Consider the following 17,512-nt stretch of genomic DNA (forward strand, 5'->3'; position numbering starts at 1 on the left):
TCATAACTTTAAAACACATACTGCTGTGGCACAATTAGCTTTTCCATCTCTGTTAAAGCATGGATTCTCTCTACAACATCCCAAGGGGTATTTATTAAATATTCAGAATACAGGCACAGTAGCACATACAAGTTGCATTTAACACAGCCTCATTTCTTCTTTCAGTCAGAGCAGGTTTTGTCAAAAAACCCACTTGATTACTGAATCTTTTTAGACTACTTGTTACCATATCCATGATTATTAGATCATGGCCATAGGCTAGACACTGGTACATATAACCAGCTGTCAAAATTAATTTAATCTGTTAAATACAAAGAATAGCTATGGACAGGGCTGTTTTCTGCTTATGTATTAGGAAACCTTTTTAGACTAGTAATTTTCCTTCTTAAAGAAATGTAGGCAAGTATATTTATCCATGCTTTCTTATTTGGATTCGATTAAAAAAAAATTACAGAAATTAGACATACATGTAATCTGTGAAGGTGTGCTGAAACAGTTTCTAGAACATTGCTATGAGTCCTAGACTGAAATCTGCACTTTCACATTTTTAAAGAACAGAACTGTAATAGTAGATACAGTAAGAACTGATTAAAAAAAAAAAAAAAAAGACACCACAAAACTCAAAACAAACTAAAACCTTATCAACATAAGTAAAAGAATAAATTAAACAAGCAGAGTCATAGAATTTATATATAAAAGGAGGGAATGGATATTAACAGAGGAAATATGTGCAAGCTTATTTAATTCTGCTTAGGTCACATGAAGCTACTCCTATTAACCCATTCACCAAGGAAAGTAAAACACACTGTCTCTTCTACAGTGTAACACAGCCCTCATTTTAGAGCTGAGAAAACTGGAAAATAGAAAAGGGGAAAAAAAAAAACACGGAACAAAACAAAACAAAAAACACCCAACACAAACAAACATCAGTTCCTCAAAGGGACATAAGAACTATACAGCAAGATACGAATAGACATATTTCCTCTTAGCTATGTCCTTTGAAACTCAAGATTATCCTCTCATATGTAATACAATTATTGAAATAATACAATCTTTGCAAAAGTTTTTGATGGAGATGCTTGTTTGAGTTTATTTAAATTACAGAAATAACAGCACTAGGTATCAAGTGAGTACTAGGAATTTGCTATACCTAGTGAATTTCTAAGTATGAATTTTCATGAAAAATTTAAAATAAATTGTATTTTGTATTTCGTTGATAATTCAGTATTCCATAGCCCTATAACTTAGCAGATGTCATACAACAGTAGCATAGATGGAACCAAAACCAGGGGATATTGAAAAGTATTTCATATCTCAAGACAGAAGCCCGCTACATTAATTTCAAGCTGCTCATTGTATTTTAGAATCAGTCATCCAAGTACAAAACTATTTCGTAATTAGAATTTCAAAAGATAAATACCTAACTTCTCGTACTAAACTCATTCCAAATGTTATCTTTGCTAAGCCTGATGAAATCAGGTCAGTATTAATACATACTTACATATTCAGAACACAATTAGCTTGTCTCAAAATATTTCAGTGAACCTATTGTCACAATCCCAAAACCAGTGCCTACTCAATGAGTATTAATTGACTCAAAGGCTAAAAGGACACATAAATAGAACTTTTGTTGGAGCTGTGAAAGACCTTTTTTCTCCCCAGACATGACTTGAGACCAACAGGGAAAACATTTAGAGGAAACTTAGTTTAGTAATGTGGTGTTCATTCCCAAGGATAGCAAGAGTTTCAGTACACATGTCTGCTGATACAGCATTAAATTTGCTTAAAAAGGGAAAACAACAACAAGCAGACACCTTGCAGGGTCCAATTCCCTTGGTTCATGCACTTAATGTGATCAATGCTGATGTCTCCTTGGCACAGGATCTGGTCACTATGCCAAGGTCACTTACACCACAACCTATCTGTCCAGGTTAGACCAACACATATAGAAACTGTACATAATGTGTCCTGCTCAGAGCAGAGCAGAGCTTGGGAACGTTCCCCAAGGCCAAGCCAACCTGAAGCATACACTTCTGTCCTACTCTGAAAAAGGGACAAAAGCGGTGGGGATTACAAAACAAAACCCAATCTAAAGATGACCGAGATGGCACATGCACACATCTGCTACAGCAGGCAGAAAGTTATTTTCAAGTACAAATAAAGTATCGATTATTTCATTCTTCCTTAACTTCACCTGGAACGGGGAAGAAGAATGAAGTGTTTATTTAATTCTCATCTATAGCTACTAGTTCAGTGATAAAGCTAAAGACTATGACAGAAAGAGCTGCAAAGGATGGAGCAAACTGTATGGTTACCTTCAAAGTTCTTCTCTTCTAGAGGCTCTTTCAGTAATAAAGGAGCCCTTAAACATGGAAAGTTCACATGAAAGAACATGTTCTATAGTGTTAATCACATTAGTTGTCTCCTGGAGATGTAGAGGTGTTTTCACTTTTTCCTTATATTGTTATTAAAAATTTGATCTTTTTAAATAAGGAAAAAAATTATCAACTCCATCCTCACAGGACATGTCACCGCTGCCTACAGTATCTTCACGATACAAGTTGCCTCTGAACTCCTACACTTCATATTGGGGAAGAAATACCAATTTACAAAAAAAAAAAAAATAAAAAAAAATTTATATATACCTGACAAGACACAAGAAATTCACAGCCTTTTCTTCATTTGATAAGAAAACCACACTCTGAGAAGGAAGTATTTATACACAAAGATCCATCCAGGTTTCCTATCCTACATAAGGTATCTTTCCCATATAAATATAGAACTATGCATCACAAATTATTCTCCCCCATTAGTGTCTCATTTAAGGTTCTGTAATATAAATAACACGGGAGCAAGACAACCATTTCACTTAGAACAAAGAAAAACATCAAGTTGAAATGCATTACAAATAAAGCAGTGTATTTTTACAACTGTCTTGCAGTAAACAAAATCATGGATGAAACTCTAAAAATATTTTTTCAAAGTACTAAAAGGGACAAATACTGTAGGAAACTATGAAAGAAATACAGTGATACTTTTGCACTAAACACTACTTAGCTGTTACAACAGTTTAACTTACACATGCATTCAAGTTAAGTGTGTTCAATGTAAGAATTGTTCACAGTATAAGATTCTAAAAAGCTATAGCTTTATGAACAGGCAGTTCATCCAACCATCAGCTGTGAAAAAAAGAAAATAATGTCTTCTAAAGAAATCTATACTTCCTGCTCTCTTCACTACAGCTATGTGCTAATACTGACAAGGTGTTTTCAGATCAATGCACCAAGCACTTTAGGAGATGCAACAGCTCTGCCAAGAATCCTGCCTTCAAAAGGACTTTCATTGCTATGGCAACAGCATGTTCTCCAGTATCCAATTCGGAGGCAACCTATGACACATACAGGAGAGATGGCCAAACTCTGACCAATTCCTCACAGCAGCACAAGTCACATTGTCACACACACACACACCAGTTTTCACTTGCAGAAATCTAAGGTACAAAACACAGTTTTTTGATTATAGCTCCCAGGGTACTTAGGTTACCTGCAAATAAACAGCTGCATCTAGGAGAAATAATGCCACTTTATAAAACAAATATAGAACCCTAAAAGGCCAAAACTAATATAAGCATTAGCATAGAATGTAAATTACATTACACAGCATCGCCCACATGCAGACGTTTACCTCTCTGCTGATCCCAGCTTCCCCTAACAGAATGGGGGGAAAGTGCTAGTACATAGCAAACAGGTGACTGAAGGCATTACTGAGTACTCCACAAGTGTCTTGAAAATCAAGTGGGTTTAATGAGTATAACAGACATGCATAAATGTAAATTCTATTTTTACTGCAACACTAAAAACAAACAGAAAAATGCCATCTCTTATAATGCTTCACCTTCTAGCCAGAAACAAATGCATAGCCTTGACATGTCTTGAAATTTATTCACCTAACATGTAGTTTTAAGCATCCAGGCCAAATATACCATGCTTACACAAAATCTTACAAGTATACTACTACACAAGGACTAGCCAATAACTTAAGTCGTCAGAAAGAACAAGGAATTTAAGTTGCATATCAATTTCTGCACTTTTATTACAAGATGGATTTGAAAGAGTAGACAAAACCCAGCCTGCTGTTGCTCACCTAAGTTAATTCACCCTAGATGGTCAGATGTATCTTTCCTGTAACACAATGAGAAACCTAACAACATGGTCACATTCTTTACGTTCCTGACAACCTTAAAATAGTTCAGCAACCTTTAAGACGACTTCTGGTTGTACCATCCAGCACTCACATACTGAAGACTAACACACAAGCAGAAACTTTTCAAAAAGAATCACAACCTTCTTTAAAATATTAGTGGAAGAAAAAATATTAAGTTTCATAGAAGTTGACCACTTCACACTTTAAAGGGATTGAGGGGAAAATAAAAGGCATTTTCGTTGATTCACAAAGGTCTTAAAAGACTATTAGAAGAGTATGTTCTGGAGAAGATATGGTCTCCCATCCTGTAGGGTCTTTCTTTTCTACCTTTTGAAGTATCAGGCACTACCTAGCTTGCTTTGCAAGTAGCAATATTACAGATTATTTTAAAAAACATTCCAAATAAACTGATTAAATGAAAAACAAAGGGAAAAAAATGGGGTTTTGTTTGTTTGGGGTTTTTTTGGGTTCTGGGGTTTTTTGATGGGTTGATTTGGGGCTTTGGGGAGGTTTTTTTTGGTTGGTTAGTTTTTTTTGGGGGGAAGGGGAGCTGGTTTGATTTGGTGGTGGTGTTGTTTTGGGGGTTTATTAGTTGAGGAGCTTTTTTAATTCAGCATCTTACAAGTAGCTGAAAGAAAAATACCTAATTCGGATGTTCCTGTCATAAGTAATATTGATAAAGTTCATGGTGGTTTTCTGTGTGCTCATTACTGTCCTCTGGCAAGGGAATACGATATCAGAGATATTTTCAAGGTTACCAAAATAAAAGCATTACACAGAGCAGAGAACACATGTCAGACATTACATGCATTGATACACAAAGTGGCAGAGATGTGCATTTCTTTTATAAAATCAAATGAAGGGAAAAATTTCTGATTTACCGTACGATTCAATCACCTTGCATCTGAGCATCACAAGCAGTTATCTTGCAAAGACACGGTACAAAACACAGCCATTTGAACTCTGCAGTAGGAAGCACTAGACATTTTTAGAAATATACAAAAGCATTTCATTACTCCAAAACTCGGTCATCTTCATTAAATCACCATCCCTTCATAAAAGCCTTGGCTTCATTTAGCATTCAGGAAGATGAAAGAGCAGCTACCCTCCTTATGGATTACTTCTCTATTACAAGAGAATGTTTTGCACGTCAAAAGCAAACATTAAAGGATTAAATGATATTGTCATTTCTGCTCTTGTTTATTTGCAGTGGGCAGTGAATAGAATTGCAAAGAAACAATCAGTGATTATTTTAAGCTGTGTTCTTTTGCAAGGATTATGACTCATGAAGTTGTTGCACAAAGAAACTGGAACAGGATAGGTGTCGCATTGCAAATCATTGAAACATCAAATATAACAGAAGTTTGTCCTACAAGCAAAACTGTCTGGTTTAATAATTTCAGAGTAGCCACAATAACACCAAAACAATAGTATCGTATATTCAAATAAACAAAAAATAAAAATATAAACAGTTAATTCCATTCTCCTACGGAAGACTAAAAATACTCTAGGATTTTCTGAAGTATATTTATCTCCACAGCATCCTAATGCTAATGCAACACAGTAAAAAATTTAAGAGTATTTAGTTACAAGACATCCCTGCAGCATGCAAAATATCAAATTCAACGACTTTATCATGGATTTCTCTACATCTTTTAGGCTTTAAAGATGTTTTCCAACAGAACTAGAGAAACCAAACTGGCAAAGCAATGTTATTTTAAATTAAACTCTTTACAATTTTCTCACATATTATATGGTAACAGTTACGAATTGCACCCAGTAATTTTTATGTTTCACTAAATCTTCTCTCTAGTTCCCTTCTTATTGCCTCACTTAAGTAAAAACACAGTTTATTTTGGACTTTAAGACATATTAAAAATACAGATAGTACAAAAAAGCTGAATGCACATTGATGGTTTTTGCACTTTAGGTAAGACTTGGAACCATTCAACACAAAGATTTTGTGTGTTAACCTGAACACGGAAGAAGATAGGAGGACTATAAATCAATTCACTCTCCAAAAACAATGTTGCACCTATTTAAATTAGCAATATTTTTTTGTTCATACTCTGAACAGAATAAACAGACACCAGGTAATACTGCTGACAAAGTTCTTGTTTATATTGAATTAAGGGTAAACTGTGGTTTCATTTAATACACAGAACATACACACTCATGATCCGATATTCATTGGTATTTTACCTGCAAAACACACAATTAGGAATGACCAAATTTGCATTTTCTTTAACTAGGCATGTTTTTCTATTAGTTCTGCCTATTCATCTTTAAATTAAAAGAAGGGGAAAATACACTGTCTAAAATGTAATTTTCACAAATCATGTCTCAGAATACACTTCCATTTAAAACGCCAACCCAGACTAATTCAAGTTTCTCCCTGTTACCACTGCTTCACCTTCAGCAGCAGCCAAGAGTTCTTCCAGGGACAAGGCACAAACAAAATACTTCCTGTAGTTTTGTTCATGCAAAGGAAAGTAGAAGAGCAAAAGCAAGTGGTTCAACTAATTACAACAACTCCACATAACTAACAACCTGATAAAGACACATACACCACTGTTTCTGCAGTTACAACTGGTACAGAAAAAACAAATCTGCAATACCAAACAAAAGCAGACTTGAAAAGCATAATATAAATCTCACATGCTTACCAAAAACAATAGAGGCAATCCCTGCAGAACCTCAGGAGCAGTAATTCAGGTCCATTGCAATAAACAGCATTAATTCAGAAAAATAATCTATTAATTCAAAATTGTCAGTTATAGGTAAATACCATCTACCCATTTTCCACTTACCAACAAAGAGAAATAATGTGTATTACCAGAAATGTACACTTTTTTCCTTCTTTTTTTAAATGCAATTCTACAGCATGAGCAGTATTTGAAGTTTTCCTTAGCACTAATATTGAAGCATACAACTTCCCTGTCCAAGACAAACCCCACTTATTTTTATGGTAAGAAAGATTAGCCTACCAACAGGGCTGAAAAGTAATCCCTTTCTATCAAGTCTTTTCCACATTTCATTCCAAGTACTCCTTTAAAACACCAGCAACGATTATTTTTATGTGATCAAGTGAATTTTGTCTACATTGCATTAGTAAGAATGTGAAGTTTATTTCATTTAAAGCAATTTCAGCTCCTTCTAAAAAAAAAAAAAAATAAAAAAAATCACACACAAGAAGAATCTAACAAAGTCCTAAAGACTATCCTCTGAAGACAGTGAGATATTATTAAATGTAACAAAAGCTGCTCTTTCTGATCATTCTTGGCATTCAGTTAACTTCTTCACCAAAAAAGTATGTCCTTTATGTTTTTGAATGTTGTGTTTACAAACACAGCTTTGTTTTACAAATGAAAAAAACAAGGCACTCATTCAAGACATTTAAAAAAATTATCATTATCTCATCTTAGACTCATAATAGAAAAAAAAAAACACAAAAAAACTTGCCCCTACAGCCACTAGTAAATAACGGATTGTAGTATTTTAAAAGTTCACAAGTACTTCCAAATCATCAGGCTGAGGTACAGAATAGAACTAGGGACTTCCTGACTTTCACACTAATAAAAACCAACAAATTGAAGAAGTGGCCATCACAACTGAAAACAGAAAAAAAACAGAGATATAAAATACACTTCCTGTCCTTAGAATTCTAATTATGCATTGAAATAACACTATCTCCCTTTTGCTTATGATGCTAATAAAAAAACCCAAGTGATTAAGGTGTATACACAATATAAAACTAGTCAGAAGTGTTCAATAACATTATCCATCAAATAATCCACAAGCAGAAGAGTGCCTTTTCTTATTTACTTTTTAAGTTTAGTGACTTCCTCACAGGAGGACACACACAAGTTATTAAGTTTTGCCATATACTTCTGAAGAAGTGCTAACACACTAAATTATACAATGCCTCTAAAAAAAGCTTTTTAGAGAGCATACTTTGTTTAGTGAAGGCATTTATTGACACTCAATTTTCAAACAAGATAAACTAATATTTCTTTTGAAGGAAATTTAAGATAGGAGACTTTATTTTATCACATAGATGACATCTGGCTCTATTAAGTAATTTCAAAAATTTTTATAAAGCTTCTAAAAATGCTCAATGCTATTGCCCAAAAAACATAATCCTTCAGTATTAGTTAAAAAAACCTGAACATCTCCACAGTCAGGAGAAGTCAACTCCAGAGGTCTAGTAAACTACTCAAATTTATACACATATTTCAATTTTTAAAATGGACTACACTAACTCAAATTTTACTAGGCAATGTGGTATTATTATATTAGGGCCTTAAACATCCTTCTGTTCATAAACACACAAAATTTTCAACTACGAAAAATTTCACTATACTTTTTAGCAACTTGAAGAAAATACAGTTTACCAATGTTATAGTCTACAGGAGATTAACAGAAATCATACAACAGTATCTATAGGCTCAATTATGGATAAAGTAGAATTATCCAAGACAAACAGCTGTCATATCAACTAGATAGCAAGATGACTAAGGGGTTCAGTCCTCTTTGTGTGACAGCTGTAAAGAAGTGGGGGGAAGGGGTTCTTTGGCATGTATGTATGAATGACAAGCTTTTAATATAAAATTCCCTTGCTAAAGACCAAAAGAAGACCACAAATAAATAAAACCAAGAAACCTAAACCTTAGCAAAAGCTACAACCATAATAAATGTTCTACAGTAATTAAGGGACTGAGTACAAGTTCAGCTGCCATTCAAGGATACACAAATACACAAGGAGCAAATTTATACCTCTCTTTAAAGAAAAGGAATTCCTCAAATAACATACATTTCTCCTCAGTCTCTTTGCAGGATTCTTCCTCCACTTCACCCAAACCTTTTGTCCTCATGTTCACCTTTATATCAACACAGCTCTCTGATTAAATCCAAAAACACAGAAGCAGACAATTTCTAAATCATATTCCTTCCCATATGCCATTAAGGCCACTCTTCAAAGCATCTGGATACTCTTCATCACTTAAAATAAATCAGAAAAAAATGGCAGATCAAAGAGATACTGGCTGGGGTGGAGAGTGATGGTGGGAGGTGCCCCATCCACATCAGGAAAGGGCAAGGCACTACTGTGACCCCAGACCTTCTGAAGCCACCCAGAAATAACATCACAAAGATCTCCTTGCATTGTGAAACAAGAACATTGATACATGGATTGAAGGCTAGATGCTGTGCTTGTAAACACAGTGCTGCTCTCACTCTAGAAAAAATAATTGCTGGAAATACAAGACTAACTTTTTGAATTAATACCTTCTACATGCTAATACAGCAGAAGTTACAGTTTCCCTTATTAACTGTGTCAAGTGTATCTCTAAGCAAAAGATAGGCCAAATGCCACTAAAATTCCTAAAATTAGTTATCTGGGAGACAGCAAGAAATTTCTGATCAATTGACACTAGGTTTGTAACATCACCTTAACAGCCATTTCAAAACCATAGCAAACGGCAATAAATGATGAACAAACACCTCCTTGTCTGCTGCCACCCTAGATGTACAATACCCAGCTGTTCCTGTAACTTCTCCTTTTTTCCTCTTTTTTTTTTTTTAAATCACAAAAATTCTCAATATCCACATGACCACAGTGCAAGACACTGTGCTTTAAAGTTGGGTTATCAGTTCACTCCCTTTGCCCAATCTCCTCCTCTTTCTTTAACAGGCCTATGGAAGCAGTTACTTAGCCCTTTTTTATATGCTGTACTTCTCAAGACCGTTCATGGAGTATATGTCTGATCTTTCCAAAGGCATGGGAAGCAGAGGAGGAAAGAATTCAGCAGTAGTGAGACAGAGGTTGCCAACAGGCAAGCTGCAGTGTCACTTACTTAATAGCACTGTATCACCCTTCTAGGTTTCTAAATGAAACGGGTGATGGATCCAGACTGAAATCTTCATCTCACTTGCGTTTGGCCTTTTTGGAGGGTAACCCATGGGTCTCTCCTGCAAACAACTAGAGGGGAAAGAAGCTACAGACACCTTTCTGCTTTCAATCATGAGGCTGCAACTCTTCCCAGGCTCTTCAGAAGAGGACAGAATTTAGCATCCCTCAGACCCAAGGTGAAATACCAGGTTACCAGGTTGCTATTTCACTTTTAATGGAACTAGAGGACAAACTAGATACTAAAAAAATAAAGCCATATAGCTCCATGACCTAATGTTTACTTTAACAGGCCATGATAGATTTCTGGCATTTAACACACAACAAGCTTATCTTCTTTTGAAAAGCAAACAAAACCACACAGGATCTTAACATTTTGGATGGCAAAAGCAGAAATATGGATCAAATTCCTGAAATAGAGGCCTTCAGGTTTTTTTAATTTTCTTTTTAAACCTAAAAGTGTCTGTCATGACCTAACACATCATAGGACAAGACTATATGACTACATGAGACCACTCATCACTCCTTAATCCCTGAATTAGGAGCAGGCACTAGGAATTTCCTATACCTCAATGGGAGACTGCACCAGAAACACACATAAAATTTTATCAGAGAATTGTTTCTTCCTAGGAATCACAGTTCTATTAAAAAGGATCAAAAAAATAACGTATTTTGAAAGGTTAGGAGAGCTAATTTAAATACATTAAAAGTTTCATCTTTCTGCGGTTTTCTCCAAGGCTGTAATTTGGCTGTCAGAGTTAAGAGTACCTTTTCTCTCCAACAGCATTTACAACACTGCCCATCCAAGTAACTCACACAAGATTGTTGGGGTTGGCTGGTCTATCTGTTTACAAGGAGCTACCAATGCAAAACTAAAAAGGAAATAAGGTCTGACAAACAGTAATCAAGTCAGGTTTTGCTAATTTTGGAAACATTGTTTGGTAACTTAACAGACCGATGAAGAATTGCCATTGTGTCCAGTCTGAAGACACATGGCCCTAATTTAGGGACATTCAGGTTAATGGCAGGCTATCAACTTAAGTGGTCTTTGCATCAAGCTACTAATTAGTGGCCTATCCCAATCCATTCCTTACTAATTCAGTACTTTGTAGACAGAAGCAGAAAGGGCAGCCTCTTTAATTTGCATTAAAGGGTACCAAACTGATACAGATATCTAAACAGATACATTCAGAAGTGGGTTTTTTTACATGTTTGTCTAGTATGAGCAGAGTCTGGGTACATACAGGATTTCTGCTAAATGCTGTCTGCAGACAAACACGTGTACTCATTAACTTCAGAAGAATCCTACAGGCAAAATAAGTGTCCAAATATATGGACGACTTCACTCTTGATCTGTATTACTGGTCCAATTAGTAGGCTACAAAAGCTGAAGACAGTGGGCCACAAAGAAAAATACTATCTCAGCTATAGCATTCTTTAACATCTAACACCTTATTTGCAAAATAAAAAGGGTTTTATTTTAAGGTATCATATCCGAGATTAAAAGATTTCCGTCACAGGAAAAACTGAAATTGAGATCAAACCTACTGGAAACCATAGACAAATGGCACTATTATTGCCTATTGCAGGCATGTGAATATTGTGTGGATTTTAATGGCTTTACTGTAATAAATAAAGAGCATCAGACAGAATGGGTAACCATCCAGGTTTGTACTGGCATACCTTCTGTGGTTTTGACAAAAGCAAAACAAAGAAAAATTCACTGTAAATCATAAGCACTGCTACTCACCATAGAACCAACACAAAAGATATTAATTTTTAAATAAAATCTGCAAAAAAGCCTGATTAAAAAGCTCAATAGAGCATATCTCTGACCTTTGCCTTCTCCTTCTACAATTTCCAAGACAGAAATGGCTTTATCTTCACAAGTTGATTTTGGAGGAGAAAAGAATGGGAAGTTCTGTTTTAAACAAGAGGTAATTACAACAGGTATGACAGGAATATTTTGTGGCTTAACTCACTGACTTACATATCAGGTTACTTTTCCAATATGTTTATTTTCACCAGTAGTCTGACCAAGTTGTTTGACTTTATCAGCAGCTTACATGACTTACTGTCATAAAATACTACATCAGATTAGTTCACTTACTTCATTTGCAGCTTTCATTCACAACTGATTGACCTGCAGAAAGCAAGCCTGCCCCATCACCAAACTTTAGCTATCTTTTAATCAAAACACAATGTTCATATCCTAATCCATGACAGTATTCTCTTACAAATTATACATATCAGTCATATTAGCTGTTTTATTTATGAAACCCAGTTACACATATACTTTTACAGTATCATCAAAAGAAATACACCAGATCAAGCTTGTTACATCAGAATTAATACCATATACCCTAATATTTCCAACACTTTGTTAAGCCACACCTGAAAAACAAACAGAACTTAATCATCTTTGAACAGCAACTAATTTGTCCTTTTAAACTAGGAGCCTAGGGGATGGCAAGGAAAATCAGATTTCCCAGAAGTCATGCAGACAAGCAATTGATTTTCACCTACTTGATGGGGACCACTAGACTGCATCTCAAATCACTGATAGGTTGAGAGGGGCAGGGAAGGTATTTTCAGATTTATTTTAAGTTTAAATAAGAAAAAGAGGGCTGTATAACAACAATCAAACACATTATTATTCCAACCAGGAAAACACCTTCCTTTAGCACGCTTGTAAAGACATCAGTAAAACAAAATAACTGAGTTTAATGGGAAAGATACTGAAGCAAGCTTCACTTCTGTAATTGCCATCAAATCACAGAAAGTCTCTGTAAGAGGTAGCATCCTTCCATATTCAAAGAAAGGATTTTAAAAGTATTTTTTAGGAATCTGTGCATACTGCGCTTTTCCATGCTAGATAGCTCAAAGGAAGATATACCTCCCCCTTTCATGTTTCTCTTTAAAAAGTGGCCTATAGCCATAAAAGACAAAGTTTTCAAACATTATTTGTCCCAGAAATTACAGAACACTTTAAATTAAAAGCAAGACCACAATTAAATCACAATGCTAGACATTAAATGTTTATACTTCAGCAATTAAAGTAGTCTTTCTACAACATTTAACAAACTCAGAACACAACTAATATAGAAGTTTGTCACCTCTCACTCCTGCAGAGTAATCCCCCCCTAGGTCAAGGCTTAGGTCACAACATTACAAGAATTAGATCATATAATCCCACTAACCAGTAAATCTCTACAACAACAAATGTTCTGAACTAAAACACACAACTATATACCATTACCCTTTGCAAGCGGAATTCAGCTGAGGGTGTAGCTTGTTTGACAGCTGCAGTGTATTGCTCATTATTGGTATCTATGTGATGATATACCTTATTGGTAAAGAAATTCAAGGAGTCAATAACACTGTTTCTCTCAGAAAGCTAAACATCCTGATATTCTCCCTTTTTCTGAGCCATCCAAGGAAAGAAGGGGAAACAGCACACAGAAATAGGGTGAGCTGAATTACCTAAGACTGATGTAAGAGCTAAACTAAAAATCAAAGTTTTATTATTCAACAGGAAGTTATTCTACTGATTCAGGAGAAGTGAGGGGAGAGGGAGATGAGATGCTCAGGTTTTGCTCCCCACAATAAGTTTCAGCTGTCTGAATGTCTTTTAAACCAAGCTTTTGAGAAACAACTGTCTTGAATATCTGTTGTGTTGTTTGTTTTTTTTTTTAATAAATAAATAAAATATTAACTACATTGTGTATGGACTTGCTGTCTTACTATTGACATTAATTTAAACTTTATGTACTTTCAAAGAACAAGACAAAACCACTTATAGGATAGAAAAAGTAAAATTCTTCAAGTATGTTACAATGACAAAACTTATTTTCATTAAATAAGATGTGGAGATAGTCTCTCAAGAGTTGGCAAAACTAAACAATTCAGACGTTTTATGGTGCTTTTAAAAGAAAAATCTAAAGTGTCACTAAAATGCAAGGTTTCATTCAGGCTATCAAAGTAACAGCTCTGACAATAGAAGCAGCAAACAGGTAATGGTACTGCACAACTTCAAGCAACTACTTCACTCCTCTACTGACACTCTAAACATTTATTTTCATGAAACTTAACTAAAACCACAAACATCTCTTTGTTACATTCATAAAAATTAAAAATTCACTTCACTGTATTGACAGAAAATACACATACATAAAAAAAAGAACAAGACACACCATCAAAAAGCTACTTGAGTTTATCTTTAGTAAGTAGTAATAAATACACCCTTTACAAGTATGATGCAAAGTATCCGTTAAAAAACTGCACTTATTTCCTGTTGCAGGCTTAGCTTCTAAGCCTCGAGAACAGCTATTGGGTGGAGCTCAAGGAAAACACACTGAAGATACAAAATAAACGCAACATGTAAACACAGTTACTTGTTTTCCAGATGCACTGAAAAAGGTTCTACAGGAGAGAATTCTACACCTCAAGACTCTGAGCACAGTGCTAGAGAATTGTATTAACCTTGTATTTTCCTGGAGAACTGAATTTTAAACCATATCCTTGAGTCAGCAGTATATAATGATTCTGCATTTTACTGAAGTGTTTTTGCCTTTCACACAGGGCCTAGGAAATACTTAAATTGAATGATTAAATTTGATTTTACCAAACAAATAAAACCAAAGAAACCATTCGTTTTTAACATAACAGGTAAACAGACAACTTCCATGTCAGCATGACTACAGGTACTCAACACTTAACTGTACTGGGACAGGTAGCCTAAGGCATAGAGAGGAAAACTGTGGTTAAAGTTAACAAAATGTATATAAAGTCAGATCAAAACAGCACATCTCTCACTAATCTGCACATCTTATGAGAATATGTACAAAGGAAAGATTACCATACTTTGAGCACATGAAGACTAATATCTACACCAAGACCTAGTTACATGAACTTTATGTATCTTGGATGCATCTTACCTGATCCACTGAACTGGCTGCTTCCCAGCGTAGTTGGTCTGGTTTTCCCACTATTAACAGGAGGCGAAAACATCTGCAAAAATGGAAAGAACATGGGTTTAAATTGTCTTTGAAACTCTGAGCTAGGTGATTAATAAAAATTCAAAAGAAAAAACAGCTGATTCTTTTTTCTGCTAGCAAACAGAATGTAAGTTGCTTATTTAGACCCATAAAACCAAAAAGCCCAAGCACTCCTTGCAATTTATTCACACCACCAAGATCTCTCTTTCACATGAACACAACTTTAAAAAAATGTTAAAAAGACACCTACCACTATGACCGGAGTATAGAAACAGCTATCCATCTTAAATTTTGCTACTCAAAAATATATTTCTTACTGATCTGTGAGCTCGAAGTCACTGGATAAAGAAAACTTTTGAGAAGTAGCAGTTTTGTACTGCACCTTCCCCAAGTCTGCTGAGTATCACACAGAAAGCACCTATAATTTTCTAAGCCAAAATTACTGCACGAACCAGCAATGAATAACCCCTGTTATTTCTGCACATCAAAATTCCTTTTGGCTTGTTTAAAAAAAATAAGAAAGAAATAAAAATAAAAATAAAAAACAAAAACAACAAAGTACCAGTGCCACACACCAGCTTAACAAACGTTAATTATTAGATTATGCCATCACTAGGTCAGCCTGATTTTAACCAGTTAAACCAATTGACCCAGCTGGTATTACAGTATTAAATCTGGAAGTCTAGACATGACATCAAAGTTCAGGTGTCCAACGTGGCTGAGCGGGGCCCAGCCGAGCCCCACGGGCGGCTGCCCCTGCTCCCCAGCGCGCTCCACCGCGAGCAGCCCCCGCACGATCCTACCGCGCTGAAGTCCAGCAAGTCGCTCAGCTCCTTGTCGGTTCCTATCGCCGCCATCCTCTGCTGCTGGGAGTTCATCTTCCTCCGCTCCTCCGATCACCTTGGCGGGCACAGGGAGAGAGGCACAGAGGGGACTTCACCACCGGGCTGCTGCCCACCCCCCCGGCCCCCGCCGCAGACGGGCGGGGGGTACCGGCCCCCCCGGCTCGGGGCCGGGAGGGGATCCCAGGGACCCCCCTTCACCGGGCGGGCTGGACCAACCAGCAGCGGCTTCTCCGAACTAACCAACTCTCCTCAAGTTTCCTCAGGCTCCCTTTTCTCCCTCATTCCACTTCTCCCCCAGCTCCACCAAGGCACAGCCACGCCGCAGCGGGGCCGCCGCCAGGAACTATGTCGTGTGTGTGTGTGTGTCCCAAGGCAAGCGAAAGCAAACAAACAGCCGCGGCCCGGCGAAGTGCGGAGAATTAGCGAGAGATTAAGTGACTCACTGTCTCCGCAACAATGGGGCTGCCGAGCGGGGCTGGAGGTGCCTCAGCAGGGCCATCTCAGCCCCGGCATTGCCGCCCGCCGGCACCCCCCGCCCACGGGCCGCGCTCGCCGCTCCGCGCTCAGGACCGCGCCGGGGCGGGACCCGCGCACCGCACGCGCACACGCGGCGCGGGGCCGGGGGGGGGGGGGGTGTGGAATGCGCCTGCGGCGGGGGGGCGTGCGCGCGCCCGCGCGGCGGGAGGGGGAGGTGGGCAGGATGGGGCGGCGGGTCCGCGCCTTCCCTTGTGCCCGGCGGGCGCCGCGGGGGCCGCAGCCCCGCTCCCCTCCAAGTTTCGGAGCCGCCCCGGCGCGCCGGGGCCAGGCTGCGGCCGCCGCGGTCTTGGATGAGCGCAGGGAGCCGCGCGGCGGGGAACGCGCGCCCCGAACGCCGCCCGCGGGGAATCGCTCCTGCCCGGGGCCCGAGCGCCCGGGGGCCGCGGCCCGCCCAGCCGCCGGCGGAGACCCCGGCACGGCAACGCCGCCCCGCCAGCCGGCCCCGGCCGCCGCCTCCCGGCTCACCGGGGGCGCCTCCTTCTCCTCCGCGGCCTCCCCGCCGCTCCCGGGCAGCCCCGCTCCCGGGCGGCCGCGGCCCCTGCCCCTCACCGCCGCCTCTGCGAGCGCCTGGCCGCCCCTTCCCTCCCCCCACCGCTCTCTCCCAACTTCTCCCGGCCCCTCGCCGCCCGCACTTACCTGCTGCCCCCCGTACGCTCCGGTGCCGAGGGCCGGGCCGGCACGGCAGGCGGGCCGCGGGCTGGGTGGGAGGCGACGAGTCGAGCGCTCCCCCCCCGCTGGAAGGAACTTGTGGGTTTCCCTCAGGCAGACATTTTTTTGCTTACAGAGCCTCAGCACCACGTTCACGGCTCCGGCTCCGTATCCCTCCGCGCCGCGCGCCGCCACGGCCTTAACCCCTGACGCGCCGCTCCGCTGCCGGCCGGGAGCTGCCTCCGCGCTGGCGCCGGCCCCGCGACCACCCGCCTCACCCCCGCGACGCCCCAGCCACGGGGGGATAGCGGCGGGGCCCGGGAGCGGGGGACCTCCCGCACAGCCCACCGGCGGGTGTCGCGGCGCGGGGAGGA

The 17,512-nt window shown here is 39.0% G+C and overlaps 1 protein-coding gene across 8 annotated transcripts in view; it reads right to left on the bottom strand.

The window, feature by feature from the left end:
- The window catches only part of TCF12 (transcription factor 12), a 162,498-nt gene extending 145,219 nt beyond the window's left edge, over positions 1-17,279 (bottom strand). For 5 of the 8 annotated variants that reach the window (XM_051629004.1, XM_051629002.1, XM_051629001.1 and 2 more), the window contains exons 1-3: positions 17,127-17,279; positions 15,912-16,008; positions 15,049-15,121 (exon numbers count right to left, since the gene is read on the bottom strand). In XM_051629004.1, coding sequence (XP_051484964.1) covers positions 15,049-15,121; positions 15,912-15,986 — 148 coding nt within the window. In that variant the 5' untranslated portion in view covers positions 15,987-16,008; positions 17,127-17,279. Of the gene's footprint in view, positions 1-15,048; positions 15,122-15,911; positions 16,009-16,396; positions 16,492-17,126 lie in introns of those variants that run through there. The other 3 variants (XM_051629005.1, XM_051629000.1, XM_051628998.1) reach the window with 2 other exon arrangements.
- Positions 17,280-17,512: the final 233 nt, after the last annotated feature.

The sequence above is a fragment of the Apus apus genome, chromosome 10 (assembly GCF_020740795.1).
Source record: "Apus apus isolate bApuApu2 chromosome 10, bApuApu2.pri.cur, whole genome shotgun sequence".
NCBI lineage: Eukaryota > Metazoa > Chordata > Aves > Apodiformes > Apodidae > Apus > Apus apus.